The sequence below is a fragment of the Natator depressus genome, chromosome 16 (assembly GCF_965152275.1).
Source record: "Natator depressus isolate rNatDep1 chromosome 16, rNatDep2.hap1, whole genome shotgun sequence".
Taxonomy (NCBI): domain Eukaryota; kingdom Metazoa; phylum Chordata; order Testudines; family Cheloniidae; genus Natator; species Natator depressus.
The window spans coordinates 7,331,033-7,352,528 of NC_134249.1; the positions used below are offsets into that span (position 1 = coordinate 7,331,033).

Below are 21,496 nucleotides of genomic sequence, written 5' to 3' on the forward strand. Positions count from 1 at the left end.
CCCAAAGATCTCATCTCAGACACAGAAGAGTGATTGTGTTGGGTTGCACTGGACTGGACTCTGGTGAAAAAAAGAGTGTGACAGTGTATAAAACAGATTCTCTGTCCAATAGCAGGGTCATCTGACACTGGGCGTGTGTATTGTGACAGCCACTGGGAGAGCTGGGTCCAGCATCATGATGCCAGCTAAGTCCATCACTGGGACTGGCAGAGAAGTGAACGGTGCCTAGCACATTTTCCCACAGCACATTTTCAAAGGTGTTGCACCAACATCAGGTAAGATGGGGTTGGCTAGTTGCAGCCATCCAAATTTCACCCCTCCCCGGCCGTATCCTTCTCTCGCTGTGTGGTGCTCTGTCCTCATCTGGTGATGGCTGGGCCACAGACAGAGGTTGATGAGTCTACTACAGCACTGTAGGCTACATACCTGAGTATTTCAGCTAAAGAGGCAGTAACTTATATGGTTAGCTACAGAGGCCGCAGGTTCAATTCCTCCTGCTGATAACCCACCCATGAGTAAAATACATACCCTGGCAGTTGGAGAAGAGGACAAACTAACATTCACTGATGGTACAACCCATCTGACATGCAATGGCATGCCCAAAGAAGCAGATCCTGCCCAAGGTAAATCCTGCAGCACAAGGTCTATCACACGAAACCTGTGTGAGACCAGAAACCACAATACAATATTAATCATGCTTTCCCAGTGTAAAGAGGAAATACCCATTGCACCCAGGGAGAATAGTGGCATTCTTGCTCTACAGATTGGAGGCATGCAGACACACAAGCACATAAAGAAATAAACCATGGCAGTGATCTGCCCTCAGGAGCATCCAACATGCGGCAGTCACTGAAAAATCACATGTACATATCAGAAAATGCAGCAGCACTGTCTCAGTAGATCTGGTGCCATATAGTACTGCAAAAATAACAACCTTTCTTTTCTCCCTTCCTTCATTTGTCTATTTGGATTGTAGCATCTTTGGGGCAGGGTTGGCTGGAAGTTCATGGGGGATAGATCCATCAGTGGCTATTAGCCAGGGTGGGCAGGGATTGTGTCCCGAGCCTCTTTTTGCCAGAAGCTGGGAATGGGCGACAGGGGATGGATCACTTGATGATTACCTGTTCTGTTCATTTCCTTTGGGGCACCTGCCATTGGCCACTGTCAGAGGAGAGGATACTGGGCTTGATGGACCTTTGGTCTGACCCAGTATGACCGTTCTTATGTTCTTAAATTAAACCTAGAGAAATTCAGACGGAAATTATGGTGAGAGTAATTAACTATTGGACTCATTTCCCAAGGGTCATGATGGATTCTCCATTTATGACCATTTTAAAATCAAGATTAGATGTTTTTCTAAAAGATCTGCTCTAGAAATCATTTATCTAGGAGTCTGTGTTATACAGGAGGTCAGACTAGATAATCACAATGGTCACTTCTGGCCTTGGAATCTATCAATCTGTTACTGTCTCCTACCGTGGGCTTGTACAACACTCGGCACAGTGGGGCTCCAAGCTGATATGAGGCCTCCTGTGGCTACTGTCATACAAAAAATAACAAGAACACGGTTGGATATTAAGATCACCCAATCCTGCTCCCCTGGTTCACCCGAAGTTTCCCACTGAAGGAGACAGGAGACTTGAAGGGAAGGAGAAAGTCATATTGGGCTCATTATTTGGCACCCTATTTTAATCTTAAAGAAGACACATTCTCATGAACTTTGTGAGACAGGATTCAGACTGGCTCCATTCAATAATCATCACTGGACAATACTGCACTTGCCGTGTGGATGACGCAGTGGCTGTTAGTCCAATACTGAACATATCCGACAAGACCATTTAAATCAGCTACAGTTGTGAACTTTGTCTATGTTGCAATCTCAGTTGAACCAGTGGATTGTGGAGTATGGGAAGGCGGTGCTAAGAGGTGGGATTAGTTCTGTATGGGTCATTCAATATGAAAGGCTTGCAGAGCCCTACATGCTAAGCAGAAGAGAGGGTGGCAAGAGAGGGTGGAGCTGCTATTGCAGAGACCAGCACCAGCCATGGGAAGGGTTGCCCAGAAAACCCTTATCTCTTTACTCTGTCTAGCAGCAGCAATTTGTAAGGCTGAGGACATCTGCCCAGGTGAGTGAAAGACAATCCCTGTTCACAACAGCATTTCATGCTATGCTTCTTGCCAACCTGGACCCTGGAGAACTGGGAACTACTACATTCAGCTGCCTTCAATATGTAAGGTCTTCAGGGATCTTTGTTGTCCTACGGGTCTATAAAGTACTTTTCAGGCTCATGGTGGAATATAAATAATAAAAAGAACAGCTTCTTTGACCAAAATTACTTTGTAAAAATTAATCTGTATTGCAGAAATGGCCACCGTGGATGAGAAGTGGTCAAAAATAGGACACAGTTTTTGCAAATAATGTTGTGAAAATCTTTTTTTTAAGTGAAATTTTCTGAAATCTGACATTTTTTGACCTGCTTTTCCTCACACTCATTTCCTAACTTCTAACCTCCCCATGTTGCTGCTGGAATCTCTCCATCTAAAGCTCTTATCACCATTGTATGTTGACACCAAAGCATTTTTAACCCAATAAGTGACCAACCCACAAGCTGTGAAATGTCCACTTAATACATTCTAGGAAATCTAAACCTGACCTTTAAAGCTCAGCGGAACCCTCTGATAGTAGATTAGCCTTTTTAAAACTCATGGTTACTAAGCTAAGGTTATCATTTTAAAAAATATTAGTACTGTATATCTAATAGCAGACATCCACAATAGAGATCTTTGTATAATGATACTTACTTTCACTGCTGTACTTTGGATTGAAAATCCAGCAGCATTTGAGGGTTAATTTTAGTTCACCATAAATCCTATCGTCCTTATGCAGGATTTAATCAATTTTGTACAGACCTAATTCAAGCAAACTCCCTTTGAAGGAAATGGGTGTTTTGCTGAAAAAGGAATGAATACAGGATTTACCCTCTTATGGATAAATTAATGTATTATTTCAGAGCAGTACTGCTTTTAAGTTTCATTTCCTTACATTCAAGATTATTTAAAAAATCATTTGGTACCTCTGATTTATGCCCAAATGTTCCAAATTAGGAGGCAGGTATCCTATGCCACAGGAAATACTAACTATTTTTAAAATTAATTTGCTTTTGGACAATTTATTCACTGAATGACAGCTTTCTTTTTTTTCTCTGCATTTCATTCTGCTTCCACAATGAAAACCGACTAGTCTGTGTAATTTTTGTTTCTCTTTAGTTAATGTCATTAAGAGGTTCTCATGAACTGGCACAATTCCACAATGGTTGGGTTGCAAACACGGCAGGGCAATATGTACATCAAAATTAACTCACGTGTTTTTTTAAAAATCACTTAAATTTAATAAGTCTTTTTCTTTTAACTTTTCACTAAAACTTAAAACAGAAACCGAGAGTAATGATCACCCCCAACCCTTTAATTTTAGGGCAGTCATAAATTCAAATTCATAAACCTGAAGAAAATGTTGCATTTATCACTAATAGAGAAAACAAAATTAAGGAACTATCTAGGCTCTCGTTTGCTTGGTTTTCTGCAGAATGTTTCAGACAATGAGAAACTAACACATATTATTTATGGATTCATTTCTTTCCCCAGAGGTGAAGATAGTGGGACTCAGTGGTTCCGATAAACTCGCCGTTCTCCAAGGCTGCCCTGGGTTTCCTGGTGCCGCAGGACCCAAAGGAGACCCAGGAGCTGCAGGAATGAGAGGTACATTCCCAGGCACGGAAAGGGAATCAGGCATGGATGGTGCTGATGTAAATGGGAGTTACTTTTGTAATATGCTCAGACTTTGGAGATTCCCCTCAACCCTGATATGAGGAAACTCTGCCCAACCCATAGGGCAAATCTTCCATATCCTTTGGTGAGGGATTGGAACTTCAGAATACGCAAACTTTGAAATATTATCCTTTCTCTTTGGTGCATCAGATTGGCAATCAAGTCTTCTAGTTCATTCTGCATCTCTGTCACTGTCTCATTGTGTGGCCCTGGGCAAGTCACTTCCTCTCCCTGAGCCTCAATTTTCCCCTCTGTATAATGGCTATAATGGTCCTTTACCTCCCAGGGGTTATCTGAGGCATATTTCGTTGACCTGTGTAAAGCACTCTGAGAACTTTGGATGAGAGGGGCTAGAGAAGAACAAATGATGATGATTATTTTGAGCCATTGAATTTTTAATGGTAGTGTGACCGGGATCCTAGTGGGAGCCAGCTGTGGTCACTCAATTAGGGTGAACTGCAAAGAATGGGGCAGACAATCCCCAAAAAGCTGGTGGATATTCCAATCCTTAGATTTACCAAGCCAGAATAAAACAGCTTCTTTATTACCTCCCTGGTTACTCAGAAGTCCAAACAACACAGATCCCTTAAAGTGATCCAGCCTCAGGCCTCCATCCAGGTACCCACGTTAAATATGATGGCAATTTCTGTAAATTTTATTTCATCATATAAAAGAAAAGTTTCTACCAATCCCAAAGGATCGGACACTTCACCTCCCAGGTTAACGAATGTTTCAGATCTTACCCAAACACATGCTACAGCCAATTCTTATTAACTAAACTAAAATCTATTAAAAAACAAAAGAGAGAGAGTATGGTTAAAAGATCAATATACATACAAACATGAGTTCAACTCACTGAGGTTCAGATTCACAGCAGATATGGTGAACTTTGTAGCTGCAAAGAGTTCCTTTAGAATTCAGTTCATAGGTCATAGTCCAATGTCCAAATCTCATATTCAGAGCTATCCCACGTTTACAATTCATTGAATTGAGACGATGTTGTTTTGTCTTCTGAATGATCAGAAAACAGCACCGACAGGGACTGTTGATTACATTGTCGACCCTACTTATACATATGTAAATACACAAAAACACAGACATTAGCTCCCTACATGTCTTTTGTGGGTTATTTATTTTGCAGGATGTTTAACCCTTTCTAACCATGCGTCACAGGTAGCATGTAGAAAATGGTTGTTTACCAGCTTTGGTTCTCACCTGGCAGCAAGATGTGCTTGTCCCATTGACATCAATGGCCTCCATGCAAGAGTCCATGCTAGTGGATCCTGATGTGAGATCAGGGACTCAACGAGCCAGATGCAGATACATGAGTTGAATTTTGACACCAGTGGGTTATTATAATTCCAGATTGGGGTGGTGGGTGAGGATTATATACACAGTATTTACGCTACCTTGGAAAATATTCCGTCAATTTTCTGTGTTTGCAGGAGAACGGGGACCTCCAGGGATCCCTGGAAAGGCAGGACAAACTGGCCCAAAAGGTAAAGTAACAAAGGGCAGAGAACTGTGTTTTCCTATAGGTGACCTAAGAACAGGAAATTTGTTTTTGATCAAATATCAATTAGAACTAGTTATAAAACACCAATTCCTATAATATCTGGGCTCCAAAAACCACCATAGCTCCCCTTCACTCTATGTTGCAATAATAAACCCTTTATTGTCAAATAGAACTTCAGTTCTGATCCAGTGTCAAGATCTCGCTATCTCTGATCAGTCTTTACTATCTTATTTTTTTGTCAATCAGGAGAAAGAGGTCCTGCTGGCCCCCCTGGAACGAAAGGTGAGAGACCTCAGATGATTCTTCTCACTGCAGAGCAGGGCACTTTATGATGCTGTTCACGGTGATAGAAGAACCGGGAGCCACATTTCCCCCCATGCCACTGTTCAATTTTCCCTTCTGTCTTCTCTCTGAAAGAAAAAGCTGAATAAAAAAATTGGGTCAGGTTGAACAAGAAGTGCCTTTTTACCCAAACCAAAAGGTTTTAGGTGGGTTTTTCTAATCTCTTTTTGGTTTTGCTTAATAGCCAAATGACTAAACAAAATGTTGTTTCAAAATGAAAGGTTTGAACATTTTAATAATGTCAAAGCAAAACTTTTTGAGTAAGTGGGAAAATTTCCCTTCATTTATTTTTGTTTGTTTACTTTGGCTGTACGTGTTTGCCAAATGTGAACTGAATTTGCGAACTGTTTCGGACACGAAACTGTATTTTTTTGGTGAATAATATATTAGCTGAAAACATTTCAACAGCTCTAATTATAATGTCTGACATATCACAAGGTCCTTGGCAGTCACAGGAAATTACTCCAGGAATCAAACCGCACTAGGCCAGTGGTTCTTAAACTTCATTGCACAGCGACCTTCTTCTGACAACAAAAATTACTATACGATCCTAGGAGGGGTGTCCGAAACCTGAGCCAGCCCGAGCCCTGTTGCCCTTGGTGGGGGCCAAAGCCCAAGCCCCACCGCCCAGGGTGGGAGGCCTGTAACTGAGCCCCTCCACCCAGGGATGAAGCCCGAGGTGAAGGGGCTTGGGCTTCGGCCCCAGGCCCCAGCAAGTCTAACGCCAGCCCTGGTGACCCCATTAAAACACGGTTGCATCCCACTTTGGGGTCCCAACCCATAGTTTGAGAACCACTGTGGTAGGCTAACACACCTTCGCTCATTACGTAGGAGCTAGGAAGCATGCACCCAGTTGCAGTGTTGACATATCCTAAGGGTGAAATTCAGCCAGTGAAGAGGACAAAAGATACATGTATCACTTAAGTCCCACTAGCAGGCTACTTTAACAGATTGTGTGGAGTGAACTAGCCGCCTGCACAATTAACCCCCAAGTAGGTGTTGAAATGAGAGCTCAAATTATGGAGATGATCTCTAGGGAAAAGAATTTTATTCTTAGTTCTTTCTTTCTTTAGGAGATAAAGGAGCATTGGGAACCCTTGGAACAGTTGGTGAGATCCTCTGCACTTTCCTTTATACTGAGCACATCACTTCAGTTTCATTTAAGTGGCTTAAGAATCTTGCTTCTTGAATAGTTACCATGCCCACAGGATCGAGCTCAGCAATATTCCTGTAAGTGTTGGAATGTTTGAAGAGAGAAATAGCTCTGTCTACAAAACAAGTAAACAGTACAGTATTGCAAAATCTGCAATAACTCCAAGCAGATGACCTTTGGTATTACAGATAATATTTGGCATGTAAGTGAAAGCTGAAGATCCAGATGTATATCCTGGAGAAGGCTGCTTTCTCTTACCCCTCCTTATACTCCTCACATACTGGGGGTGGGGAGCATGAATTATAAGAAATGGATCTGGTTTAAATGCTCGTTTAAAGGAGTTCTCCTTTTTCTGTTTAACTTATTCCACTTGGGATTTTTTATAACATATTGACTCAAATTCACAGCTAGTGTAAGCAGGTGTAACACCCCTGAGTTTGTAGACATTGCTTCTACTTACTGACCAGCAATTAATTTAGTCCATTAAGGACCAATTCTTACCCATGCAAGTAGGAACGTCATGAGAGGGTTACAAAACAGCGTTGGCTAATTATGAATGACATCTTTTTTATTCCAGACAGGAAGCGCAGATCAGAGATGGGTGTGATTCCATTAACACTTGGTTTTGCACAAGTACAAACCTGTCTAGTGCATTTTCTAGTACATTGCTAACCCAGCTATCACGGTTGGCACAATTTAAAAGACAATACAATGTTTTCTGGTTCAAATTTCACTTCCATTGTTTCTTTTCCTCTCCAGGAGAGGAAGAGCTGGACAACATACAGTGTCAGAAAGGTGAGCATTTCTTATAACCAGTGAACTATCATCTCATTCCATCCAGGGAACACAGCCGTGATGGCTGAACCCTCAGGAATGATGAACAAATATTTTAAAATGATTAATATGACAACTCAGCCTGTTTTACTCACCAGAGAGTTGGGTATTTTTAAATGAACAATTTGTGCAATTAGCTAGTGAATCTTTTGTGGAAACATATTTCAGCCAATGGGTTCACTTGTAATCTGTTTGATGTGAGTATTCTTATGAGTATTTGATATTCCCTTGCAGTGATTGCTCACCCAAGTCACGTGATAACCGGAAGCCCTTCTGACTCTCAAGGGATTTCAAAATGGCTGCACGGGCACTTCCACCAGTACAAATCTTTGTGCATGTTTCAATTTCCATGAGTTTTCAAGACACTTTGAGCCAATCCCCTGTTCAGGTTGAGCTGTTCTCACGCAGAACAGATGGGGTTGGGCAGTTGTTGTCTCTTTTCCTCTTTCAAACAAATATAATTTGAACCACACTAGCACAGTGAAGTCTAAATAATTGTGTTTGCTAACTAGAGAGAGCATGAAAAGCCTCGCTCGGTACGTATGCTGCTGCGGTAGGTTTCCAAAGATAGAACACAGAGGGACCACACACTATTTAAAGGGATACTACCCAATTCCCAAACACTACAGTGGGGAGGAGAGAAGAGGGTGGCTCAAAGATTATTTTCGAGTTACCTGATTCTGCAGTTGATCTGGCCCTCAGTGCAATGTAAAGCAGCCCATGAATCCCTGCTCCAAGGAGAATTATTCAACCAATTTACATATTTCAATTCCTCTTTCCACCAGGAGCAAAGAACTGCAAGGAGCTGTTAGCTAGAGGGTACACCCTGAGTGGCTGGTACACCATCTACCCGCACGACTGTAATGCCATGACCGTGCTGTGTGACATGGACACAGATGGTGGAGGATGGATTGTAAGAACAGAGACTAATGAAGCTCATTGGATATTTTTTCCTTGAACAACAGTTTTTTGTTCCAAGAATGGGAGGTGGCCCTTAACCTGTGGGTGGCAGCTAGGAGAACAGTGTGAGGATGGAAATTCTGAAACTGTCAGCTCACCATGGTTTGCTGAACAAAAACACAGACACTTCCTAGTAATCCTGTCAAAGTCTCCAGACACCTTGGTTGTGAACACAATGGGTTTCATGGAGGGAACTGGGAGCTTTAGAGTCTAAAAGACCCCGTCTGAGGGGACATTTCTCACTGCTCTGACACAGATTTCCCTTTTCCTGGCTATTCCCTGCCTGGCTCTCAAAGCCTCCTCAATAGCTGCCCAAGCTCTGGAACCAGAATTCCTTCTTCCTTCTACTGTGGTCAAAGTCCTGATGCATCAGCTCCTCTGTCACTCAGGCAGCCCCTGAGTATGAGTGGAGAGAGCATTCTAGGGAGCTGAGACGAGGGGTTTGAACCCTGTACACACATCACATTTAAACCTTCCAATTTATTATTGCGTTTATTTATATCCCAGTCATGCCTAGAGAATCTGATGAAGATCAGGGCCTCATTGCGCTGGGTGCTGAACACACATACCAGCAGCTCCCTGCCCCACCTGCAGCTCACCTCGCCTCCGCCCCTGAATGCACCACCCAGCTCTGCTTCTCTGCCCCCCCGGCTTCACCCATGGAGTCGGCGCCTAAGGCACCACTTTTGGCCAGTTAAATTTAGAAGCCCTTTTAGAACCGGTTGTCCCTCGTGGAACAACTGGTTCTAAAAGGGCTTCTAAATTTAACAACCGGTTAGAGCAAACCGGTGCAAACCGGCTCCAGCTCACCACTGGTCCCACTGCGCTGAACACACATACTGAGAGACAGCCCCTGTCCTTTGCAGCTCACAGTCTCCATAGACAAGGCAGACAAAGGGTCGGACAGAAAGCAGAGGTGATGTGACTTGCCCAAGTGGCAGAACTGGGTATAGATCTCAGGCCTCCTGATTGCCAGTCCAGTGCTGTAGATTTTGACCCATGTGATCCTTTAACCTAGTGCTGTTGCTGCCAAGATTTAATACGATCCTCTGGGACAAGCCTCCCTCTGCGATAGTCACCTGAGGCTGAAATGAATCTGACCATGTTAAATCTCATCAAATGGTTTACAGTCTGAGTTTCTGGTCTCCTGCTCTACGTAGGATGGAAAACAATGTGGGATTTCCCAGCTAAGAACCTCCTGTTTCCCTGCAGGTGTTCCAGAGACGGGTGGATGGTTCCGTGGATTTTTACCGTGACTGGAATTCATACAAGAGAGGTTTTGGCAGCCGGCTGTCAGAATTTTGGCTGGGGAACGACAATATCCACCTGCTGACATCCCTTGGTAAAGACATCACTTTAGCCATAGATACAGGGTATAGAGTTGTAGAAGGTAACACTTCTGCTGCAGACACCCCTTCCTGTTCCTGTTCCTTGCAGCCCTGCCACACAAAGCTATTGAAACCAATAGTGCTGTGGTAGCTGGCCTGGCTCCAGTCATGATTCCTGGAGCAGCATTTGTCCTCTGAGTCCGGTGGTTCGCTCACAGTACAGCAATAAGGAATGCTACAGACTGGATGGAAATTGCTGAACATTTTGCTTTCAAATTGTTTTCCAAAGGAACCAACGAGCTTCGTGTCGATCTCGGAGATTTTGACAACAAGTATCAATTTGCTACCTTCGGATCGTTCAAAATTACAGGGGAGACCGAGAAATACAAGCTGATCCTTGGACCCTTTGTTAATGGCACTGCAGGTAGGTTCTGAGCTCGTCCTTTACCCTTTGTAGCGGATGGAAAAATGGAAAGCAAGTGAGATGCAGAATATTCTGTGGTAGCACCAAAAGGTGATGTAATCTGTGGAAGTGATCTCTCTTGGAAAAGATCAGTTACTCTGCTTTTGAACTATTCTGGCAGGAACACATGTTCTAGCGACACCAGCTATGAAGTGTAATATGGATATCCTGCCTCGGGAAGACAGAAGGCAGAATTCTGAGCAGAGTTAAGCACAGCCACTCCTTGTTGTTTTCCTAAATTAAACCTAAAGGCCTGTGAGAAACATCTGAATTAAACTAAGTAGGCACACCTGGATTGGTACAAGTCACTGAGTGGGTGAACATGTGCATTTTGTGCAAACTATGCATCCAGACTCCCACACACTAGAGACAGAGACATTCTTTGGCATACAGAGTCTGTTGCAGGCCACTGCAGGATTGCATAGGCACATTGCTTAGCCACACCAACTTGCCATCCTGTTATGGAGGGCTTTAAATTAGGTTCAAAGGGGGTAGGTGATCAAAGCCCACCACTAAGAATAAAAAAGGGCCACCTTAACACAGGGTTAGATGTTGGGGGGTATGTATGGTAATAGGAGCAACAAGAGTGGGATATCAGCTCAACATCTTAGAGGTCTACACACAAATGTAAGCAGTATGGGGAATGAATAGGAAGAACTGGAAGTATTAGCTCAATAGCTAAATTATTAATTATTAACAGCTAGCCAAAGACTCAAAAAGTAACAGGAAATTTTTTTTAAGTACATCAGAAGCAGGAAGTCTGCTAAAACAACCAGTGGGGCCACTGGACAATTGAGATGCTAAAGGAGAACTCAAGGAGGATAAGGCCATTGCGGAGAAACGAAATTAATTCTTTGCATCAGTCTTCACGGTTGAGGATATGAGGGACATTCCCAAACCTGAGCCATTCTTTTTAGGTGATAAATTGGAGGAAATGGCCCAGACTGAGGTGTCATTAGAGGAGGTTTTGGAACAGATTGATAAATTAAACAGTAATAAGTCACCAGGACCAGATGGCATTCACCCAAGAGTTCTGAAGGAACTCAAATGTGAAATTGCAGATCGTGGTATGTAACCTATCATTTAAATCAGCTTCTGTATCAGATGACTGGATGATAGCTAATGTGATGCAATTTTTTTTAAAGGGCTCCAGAGGTGATCCCGGCAATTACAGGCCGGTAAGCCTAACTTCAGTACCAGGCAAATTGTTGAAACTATAGTAAAGAACAGAATTATCAGACACACAGATGAACACGATTTGTTGGGGACAAGTCAGCATGGTTTTGTAAAGGGAAATCATGCCTCACCAATATACTAGAATTCTTTGTCTCCATCTTGTTCACCCCTTCAATGGGGATCCAGTGGATATAGTGTCAAAGGCTTTCTGAAAATCTAAGTACAAGATCCCTCACTAAAGGCTCTTAAGCAAAGTAAGCTGTCATGCAATAAGAGGGGAGGTCGTCTCCTGGATAAATAACTGGTTAAAAGATAGGAAACAAAGGGTAGGAATAAATGCTCAGTTTTCAGAATGGAGAGAGGTTAAGTAGTGGTGTCCCCCAGATGTCTGTACCTGGACAAGTACTGTTCAACATATTCATAAGTGATCTAGAAAAACAGGTGAACAATGAGGTGGCAAAATTTGCAGATGATCCAAAACTACTCAAGATAGTTAAATCTGAAGCAGAGTGCGAAGCGTTACAAAGGCAGACCACAAAACTGGGTGACTGGGCAACAAAATGGCAGATGAAATTCAATGTTGAAAAATGCAAAGTAATGCACATTGGAAAACATAATCCCAACTATACATATAAAATTATGGGGACTAAATTAATTGTTGCCACTCAGGAAAGAGATTTTAGAGTCACTGTGGATAATTCTCTGAAAACCTCCACTCAATGTGCAGCGGCAATCAAAAAAGCTAACAGAATGTTGGAAATCATTAGGAAAGGGATAGATAATAAGAAAGAAAATATTATATTGCCTCTATATAAATCCATGGTACACCTACATCTTGAATACTGCATGCAGATGTGGTCACCCCATCTCAAAAAGATAGATAGATATAGATAGATATAGATATATTGGAATTGGAAAAGATACAGAAAAGGGCAACAAAAATGATTGGGCGCATGGAACAGCTTCCATATGAGAAGAGATTTAAAAGACGGGGACTTCTCAGCTTGGAAAAGAGACAGCTAAAGCAGGATATGATAGAGGCCTATAAACTTGTGACTGGTGTGGAGAAAATAAATAGAGAAATGTTATTTATTCCTTCTCATAACACAAGAACTAGGGGTCACCCGATGAAATTAAAAGGCAGCAGATTTAAAGCAAACAAAAGGAAGTATTTCTTCACACAACGCACAGTCAGCCGGTGGAACTCATTGCCAGGACATGTTTTGAAGACCAAGACTATAATAGGGTTGAAAAAAGAACTAGATAGGTTCATAGAGGATAGGTCCATCAATGCCTATTAGCCAGAAGGGGCAGGGATGGTGTCCCTAGCCTCTGTTTCCCAGAGCACATGGGACGGATCACTTGATGATTACCTGTTCTGTTCATTCCCTCAGGAGCATCTGGCATTGGCCACTGTCAGAAGACAGGATACTGAGCTAGATGGACCTTTGGTCTGACCCAGTATGGCCGCTCTTATGTTCTTATTACTTAACTGGCATCACAGAGACTTGGTTGGATAAGAATTGTTACAGCAATATTGGTATAGAGGGGTGTAGCTTGTTCAGGAGAGACAGGCAGGGAGGAGGTGTTGCATTATACACCAAGAATATATACACTTGTTTTGAGGTCTTGAACAAGGTGAGAGGCAGGCCATTTGACAGTCTCTGGGTAAAGATAAAAGTGGTAAAAACGAGGAAGAGTAGGAAGATGAGGTATTTCTAGAACAAATAGCAAAAATAGGCAAACCCAGACCTGGTAATAATGGGGGACTATAACTACCCAGACATCTGTTGGAAAAGTAATACAGCAAAACACAAAATTTCCAGTAAATTCTTGGAATATATTGGGGATAACTTTTTTGTTTCAGAAGGTAGAGTAAGTAACCAGGGGGACCAGCCATTTTAGACTTAATTCTGACCAACTGGGAAGAATTGGTAGCGAATCTGAAGTTAGAAGGCAATCTGGGTGAAACTGATCATGAAATGATAGGCTTTATTACTCTAAAGAGAGGAAGGAGTGAAAGCATCAGAAGAAGGGCAATGGATTTCAAAAAGCAGACTTTAACAAACTCAGAGAACTGGTAGGTTAGGTCTTACGGGAAGACAATCTAGGGGGAAAAGGAGTTCAGGAGAGCTGGTAATTTCCTAAGGAGACAATTTTGAAGGCACAACTGCAAACTATCCCAAAGTGAAGGAAAGGTAGGAAGAATAGGAAGAGGCAATTGAGGAGCTCCTGATGGAGTCCTAATGACCTGAACATCAAAAAGGGATCCTACAAACAGTGGAAACATGGACGAAATGCTAAGGAGGAGCACGAAAGAATAGCATCACCCACAGGGACAAAATCAGAAAGGCTAAGTCACAAAAAGAGTTAGAATTAGCAAGGGACATAAAAGGCAGTAAGAAGAGGTTCTTTAAATACATTAGGAGCAAGAGAAAGATGAAGGAAAGTGTAGATCCTCTACTTAGTGGGGATGGAGAGCTAATATCTGATGATATCGAGAAGGTTGAGGTGTTTAATGCCTATTTTGGTTCAATCTTCACTAAAAAGGTTAATGGTGACCAGATATTCAACACAATTAATATCAGCGATAAGGGGGAATGAATGAAAGCCAAAATAGGGAAAGAGCACATTAAAGAATATTTAAATAAGTTAGATGTACTCCAGTCAATGGGGCCTCACAAAATTCATCCCAGGAACCATTAGTAATTATCTCTGAGAACACCTGGAGGGCGAATGAGATACCAGAGGACTGGAGAAGTGCAAACATAAGCCCTATCCTTTAATTATTTAATTATTAAGCAATCAATTATTAAGCACCTAGAGGAAAATAGTATTATAAGGAAGAGCCAGCATTGATTTGTCAAGAAGAAATCATGCCAAACCAACCTGATTTCCTTCTTTGTCAGGGTTATTGGCCTCATGAATAAGGGGGAAGCAATAGAGGTGATCTATCTTGATTTTAGTAAGGCTTTTGACACAGTCCCACATGACATTCTCACAAGCAAACTAAGGAAATGAAATCTAGATGAAATTGCTCTAAGATAGTTGCACAACTGGTTGAAAGAACATACACAAAGCGTAATTATCAGTGGTTCGCTGTCAAACAGCGAGGGAATATCAGGTAGAGTCTCGCGGGGGTCAGTCCTGTGTCTGGTATTATTCAATCTTTTCATTAATGACTGGGCTAATAGAGTGGAGACTATTCTTTTAAAATTTGCTGATGACACCACTCTGGGAGAGGTTGCAAGCACTTTGGAGGACAGGATTAGAATTCAAAACGAGCTTGGCAAATTGGCCTGAATTCAACAAGTTGAAATTCAATAAAGACAAGTGCCAAGGACTTCATTTAGGAAGGAAAAAGCAGTGGTTCTCAAACTTTTGTTTTGGTGACTCCTTTCACACAGCAAGCCTCTAAGAATACTGTTATAATTGCTGGAGGCAAAGCAGGGTTTGGGGATGGAGGCTGGCAGCTTGCGACTCGCCGTGTTATAACCTCGCAGCCCCCTGAGGTGTCATGACCCTGAGTCTGAGAACTCCTGGGCTAGGTGGTAGTACCGCTGAAAAGAATCTGAGGGTTAGAGTGGATCGCAAATAATATGAGACAACAATGTGATGCTGTTGTGAATTATTCTGGGATCTATTTACACGTGTATTGCATGTAAGACACTGGAGGTAATTGCTCGATTCAACTCAGCACTGGTGATGCCTCAGCTAGAGTACTGTGTCCACTTTTGCGTACTGCACTTTAGGAAATGTGGACAAACTGGAGAAAGTCCAGAGGAGAACAACAAAAATGATAAAAGGTTAGAAAACCTGATTTATGAGGAAAGGTTAAAAAAGCTGGGCATGTTTAGTCTTCAGAAACAAAGACTGAGCGGGGACCTGAGAACAGTCTCAAGGGCTCATACAAAGAGGACGATGATCAATTCTTCTCCATGTCCACTGGTGGTGGGATAAGAAGTTGTGGGCTTAATCTGCAACAAGGGAGACTTAGGTTAGATATGAGGAAAAACTTTCTAACTACAGCATGAGGATAGTTAAAGCTCTGGAATAGGTTTCCAAGGGAGGATGTGTAATGCCCACCCATGGTGGTTTTTAAAAACAGATTGGCTGAACACCTGTCAGGGTTGGTCTAGGTTTACTTGATCCTCCCTCAACATAAGGGGCTGGGCTTGATGACTTCGTGAGGTCCCTTCCAGCCCTACATCTCTGTGACTGTGATTTTTCGGTCCTGAATCCTCAACCCGTTCTCTGGTAAGCTGTTAGTGTTAGGAGCACATTGAGTGCATTGACTACAATGAGTTACTCTCTCGATTTATAGTGGTGTCACTGATATCAGAATATGGTCTGGTGGAAAATCTTCCTTCTAGGAAGTAGAACTGCAGTCTCTCTCCTGGACTCCAGGGAGATTTTTATTGCCTGGTGAAAGGAGAAATTTAGCGACCCCACTGCAGAACTGCCAGGCTGGGCCGTGGGACCTGAACTGTAAAAACATGTGGTAAATACTGTACACACAATTGTTTCCACAGGGGATTCATTAACCTTGCAGAACAACATGCCGTTTACAACCCAAGACCGAGACAATGACCAATATTCAGGTAACTGTGCAACATCCTTTAAAGGGGCCTGGTGGTACAAGGGCTGTCATTGGTCCAACCTGAATGGGTTATACTTGAGAGGAGCCCATGAAAGCTATGCTGATGGGGTGAACTGGAAGACTGGCAAAGGGCACAAGTACTCCTACAAGATGTCAGAGATGAAATTTAGGCCCGTGTAGCCAATCAGGGAGGCAGTTATAGTAATTACACTTAGTTCTTATACAGGCTTGTCATATTGATCATTTATCTGGAGATGTGCTCAGATGAATTCTTTTTATACCATAATGTTTTCTTTGTCTTATGTCTTTTTTTCTGCTCACCCAATGAGATGTGCAGCCATTTATGTAACAGAAAGTAGAAATATGGGCTCAAATAAATGGTAAAATACATATGGACCCAAAATCATAAGTAAATAAATGGTAAAATACATGGCAAATGGTAAAATGGTAAAATACTATGGTACAATGGTAAAAAATACATGGTACAATGGTAAAATACCAAATAAATGGTAAAATACATATGGATCCAAAGTCATAAGTAAGGCTAGAGCCCATCACCTGTCAGCACAATAACTGCAAGCCCCTAATACCTGAGCTAAGTAAGTATCTTTTAGCTGTGTGTAAGGGGCCATTTTCTTTGTATACCACCCACTAAGGGAAGACATCAAATTACACATTCAGCCACTGCAGTGCACTAGGACTAGAGCTGGTAACAATAAGGCAAAAATAGTTTTGTGGGGAAAAAATGAAATTTCTAAGTTGTTTTCATTTCAAAGGTTTTTTGGGTTTGTTTTTAATTTTTTGTATTTTTTTTCCAATTCTTTCCCCCTGATATGTATCAACAAAAATGCCATTGAATGTTCTCATTTACCAAAGCCCTGGCATTCTATACACACACAAAAAAAATAAAAATTGCATCATCCCGAGCACATTTTTGATATAAAAAGAAATGCTGAAAATTTTCAGTAAAAAAATATTGTGAATTTTTTCCAGTCAAACAAAACATTAGAATGATATCAGTGATATATTATTAAAATTTTCATTGGGAAAAAAAAAAAAAAAGCTATTTCTCCCTAGAAAAACTCTTAGGGTATGGTTACACTGTGACAAAAACCCAGAGCACTAGGTCTCGGTGCCTGGGTCAGCTGACTCAGGCTCATAGGGCTTAAGCTGCAGGGCTATAAAATTGCAGTGTCGACACTCAGGCTGGGGCTGGAGCTCTGAGACTCCCCCTTTATGTGGTGTCATCGACTGGGATCCAGCCTGAGTCCAACCTAGCCGCTGACCCAGGCTAGTTGCGGTCATGCCACAAGTCTTTTATTGCAGTGTAAACATTCCCTTAATTCCAAAAATTTCAACCAGCTCTAACTAGGTCATCTCTCTTCTCCTCTTTGGTTCTGTCTTCTGCTGCTTCCATTACCAGAGGCACCACTACAGCTCCTACCACTGTCATGCAATTTTTCCTCTGCTGTTAGTGAATCATTGCCCTTGGAAGCTGCATCTGCCATTGGCGAACTTTCCCCTCTGTTAGTAAAGCAAACACTGGCTCCATTATGTGCATTTCACAGACTGTTTTTTTTAAAAAAACATACAAGACAGTTCAATAGCATCAGAGCTAAAAACATGCCTGGCTGTGCAGTAGGTGAATTAGAGAGGTGGGAAGGCAACGTATAATCATGCTAGAAGGAGATAATTTGTCTGGGTACACTGGGGAGTGCAAGAGAGGGTAGCTACCTCTGCCAGGAGCAGTATTCGTCGGAGGGGGCATGTCGGAAAAGAGCGGTGGCGCAAATAGAAGAGTTCTGCAAGGACCTCAGGCTACATCTGTACTAGAAAATCCCACTCCCAGCCCAGGCCTCAGGACGTATAACAGGCCATAGTCTCCCCCACTGATGCTGGTATTACTCCCAGGGCTGGATTAAAGCAACCTGGGGCCCTAGACATACCCTGACATGGCCCCCGCCAACTTGGATTGCTGGTGGCAGGGTCCTCCTCCCTTCCAGGGAGTCACAGACAATGGCATGGGGCATCCTTTTCTTCCTCCGAAGGGATCTCTTTCCTCTCCAAAGAGGTAGCGCTGGCAGCAGGAACCCCCGCTCTTCCCCCAACCAGTACTTAGTCCAGAAGCAGGGGTTTAATCTATAGTCATGATGGAGGGTTTGGTTGGCCCAAACCTGAGCAGTACTCTGACTAGGTCACACCACCACTCACTCTAATTTGGCCTGGCCGGCTGCCTCTCATGGGAAAAAACAAAACAACATACTGCGCTTCCCACCGCGCTTGGGCCTTAGGCACATGCCTAGTTTGCCAATGCATTAATCTGGCCTTGATGACCCCACTGTGACACACAGCCCCTCCTCTTTCGTCTTTGGTTGAAAACATCACGTTCCTATGGTAGGTTAAGGCATCACCTGTAACAAAGAGCTGTAGCTGTCTCCCAAGTTGTAATACAATAATAACTCGCTCTCGTAGAGAGTTACATTGTCCTGATTTTACGGATGGGGAAACTGAAGCACAGGGAGGGGAAGTGAGTTGTGCAAGGTCACCCAGGAGACCAGAGGCAGAGCCAGGAATAGAACTCCGTTGTCCCAAGTCCCAACAGAGTGCTCGATCCACTAGCCCACACTGCCTCCCTCCCTGTAGTTCAGTCTCCCAAATGCAGGGCCTGGCCTTCCAGTGTGGGGATTGATCACTCCCCTTGTGGGCACCCCGAAGTCCTCACAGTACGAGGGGGAGGCTGCTGTTTCACTCTGGAGGCCTCTCAGGAATAGGGAGGAAGAGGAAAGTTTTTATAACAGTGCTCCAAGAATGACACATTCGATCTTGCTTACACTGGGGGTTTATGCTCAAATATCTGGACCCTGAAAACTACCCCTAAGCTTTACAGCTAGGGCCAGGACCAGGATGGCACAAATCACAAACTTTGGCTTCAAATCCAAATGTTCCCCAAGTTCAGGCAGTTTGAATCAGGGATTTTGGTTCATCCCTTTACAGAGATGAGTCCAGCTACAAAGTCCAGTTCCAAACTACCCCCAAAGTATTGGTGGTTCAGATCCAAGGGATATTTTTGGGCCACGTTTTAGGCCAAAACTGGGCTAAAACTTTCAAACCCCTCTAAACAGAGGCCTTGTTCCTGAGCTTTGTACTCAAACCTCATTCACCCAAAATCCTATTGATCTCAGTGTGACTTGACACTTTGGCCTGGGTAAGGGCCACGGGATTTGGCTTTGGGGCTGGTGACAGGAGGTGCTAGATGGAAAATATAGAAACCTGAAGCCAGTCTGGGTCCGTGGCTCTTGGCAGAACCAAAACTCACCACTACGGGTTCAGGTTTGACCCTGGGCCCAGGCAAAGCTAGCACAGCAATGACTGCAGGATGTACTTCCTGTTCTGTGGGTTTGATTTAAGAGCACTTCTGTGATTGCTGCCAGTGTCATGGGTCCTCAGTGATGAGTGAAACTGGGAGCCATGTTCCAAGGGATGATGTTCCCTCCCTGTCTCCACGGGAGAACTGCTGGGAAGGAGAGAGACGGGAGGTGCTCATTACCCCACAGGGTAATCAGAGGGATAGAACTGAGAAGCTGCTCTATCCCACTGGGAGAAGAAGAGGAGATGATGCTCTTCCTCTTGATTTTGGAGAATCCTCACCAATGCATTTCACTGCCCCCAAATGAAGCCAGCTGTCGGAGATTTCAGAGCATGTTCTCAATGTGTGTGAGGGACGCCCAGGAATCCTGTTTGTTAACCCACTGGTACATAAAGTGGCATCTTCCCAATAGGGGCCAGGGACAGAGCTTTCAGGGGTTTTATCTGAACCTGAGCATGTGCTTCTCTAAGTGGCTAAATTCAGATTGTGCAGACAGGGCAGAATTTACTTTGCTGCTGCCCCAGACTTCAGCACATCTCAGCTGAATTTGCTATTCCTTCTTAGCTGTGATCACAGTAAAACCCGGCGAGCACCTACCTGCTGTGCCATTGAGAAAGTCTCCTAGAATCAGTTTATAGTTCAGATTCTCCTAAAATTTGGAATGATTTGTACTTGGCAAAATACTTCTCGGTTTCAGAATCCATGAGGTCGACGCGCAGCTCATTACTTCCTGTTAAAAACAGGAAGAATATCAGCTATTCCGTGTGTTCCACTAACATTTTTCAGCATCTGGGTTTAGTACATCATTCATCCACCAGCCTATCCCTGTATGCTCAGTCTGGGATGCCTTTAGTAACCTAGTTTCATACCCCTATGTCTCTTGTCCATTAGCAAACAGCACTCACAGCTAACATCTGCGCTCCAGCTAAGTGACCAGACTCTATAGCATCCATCTCTCTGTGGCCTCTGCCAGAACCAATCCACTGACAAAGCAGCAAGGGACAATTACAGCTCCTGTCTTAGCTCTGATGGTTCAACAGATATTCTGTCCTACGCACTGTAACAAGGACTGGTACATCTCCAGATCTGTTCACTTAATGCTCTTTAAAGGTGAGCTAGCCTTGACTGGAGTCCAAAGAGCTCCAGTGTAATCTCTCCCAGAAACTTTTCCTTGCAGGTTTGTGTGTGTCAGGAGCAGCCAGTGGTGAGTCTGGGAGCAGTTTCACTACAGCTGGGTGTGTACCAGCATAGTCTAGGGGACAGGATACACAACTGGGACTTAGATATGGTCCTCATCATGGTTCTTCTACCGACCTCATCTCTGCTTCCCTCAAATCCCCATTCACCAAGTGGGGTTAATGATACTTACCCTCCCTTGTAAAGCACTTTGAGATCTACAGATGAAAAGCACTACATAAAGCTACCATATTATCATCACGCTGTGCCATGTTACCAAGGAAACGGAGGGCATAGTGTATATATATATATTAAATTGCATCTGTGATTTCTTACCATGAGATGTTAGCAGGTGAATGTTGTCGTTCCCCTGCCAGAATTCCATCTGCTGGTTGCCAAAACCTCTCTTGTATGACTCCCAGTCACGGAAAAGATCCACTGAACCATCCACCTGTCTCTGGAAAACCTGCCAGGAAATTAGAGAACCTTAGGTGAAAAGATGGTTGCATTCATTTTAGTTGTATGTGAATAGCTGCTCAGTTCTTCAAGGACAAGTTGTCAGCATGGTGCACGCTATGGTTAATCAGAATACGTGTGAGCATCTTTGCAAAGAGTTTAAAATGTGCCCCAAAATTTTGACATCCTTTTCATCAGCTATTTGAGAAAGGAAGAGTTGGTGAAAAGGTTGAAACAGAAAGCCTTTTCCATGACCAAATCTTGAGGTCTTTACTGAGTTTTTACTCAGCCCTTAATAAG

General features: G+C 43.1%; 1 protein-coding gene and 1 long non-coding RNA gene across 3 annotated transcripts; one reads left to right on the forward strand and one right to left on the reverse strand.

Annotated features, from left to right (window-relative positions):
* Positions 1 to 1,990: 1,990 nt before the first annotated feature.
* On the forward strand, positions 1,991 to 16,377 carry LOC141999699 (ficolin-2-like). Its single transcript, XM_074973374.1, has 10 exons — positions 1,991 to 2,126; positions 3,643 to 3,756; positions 5,271 to 5,324; positions 5,588 to 5,623; positions 6,757 to 6,792; positions 7,596 to 7,631; positions 8,456 to 8,583; positions 9,843 to 9,972; positions 10,248 to 10,382; positions 16,130 to 16,377. Exons 1-10 carry the CDS (start codon positions 2,045 to 2,047, stop codon positions 16,375 to 16,377), a joined length of 999 nt encoding a protein of 332 aa, XP_074829475.1. The 5' UTR covers positions 1,991 to 2,044.
* LOC141999700 (uncharacterized) lies at positions 5,201 to 21,241 on the reverse strand. 2 transcript variants are annotated; one of them, XR_012642059.1, is made up of 3 exons: positions 21,077 to 21,241; positions 20,162 to 20,294; positions 5,201 to 5,764 (listed from the first exon to the last, which is right to left on the reverse strand). It is a non-coding gene; the product is annotated as an uncharacterized LOC141999700 (long non-coding RNA). The 2 variants fall into 2 exon arrangements; XR_012642060.1 differs by having other exon boundaries at positions 5,710 to 5,751.
* Between the last annotated feature and the right edge of the window lie 255 nt (positions 21,242 to 21,496).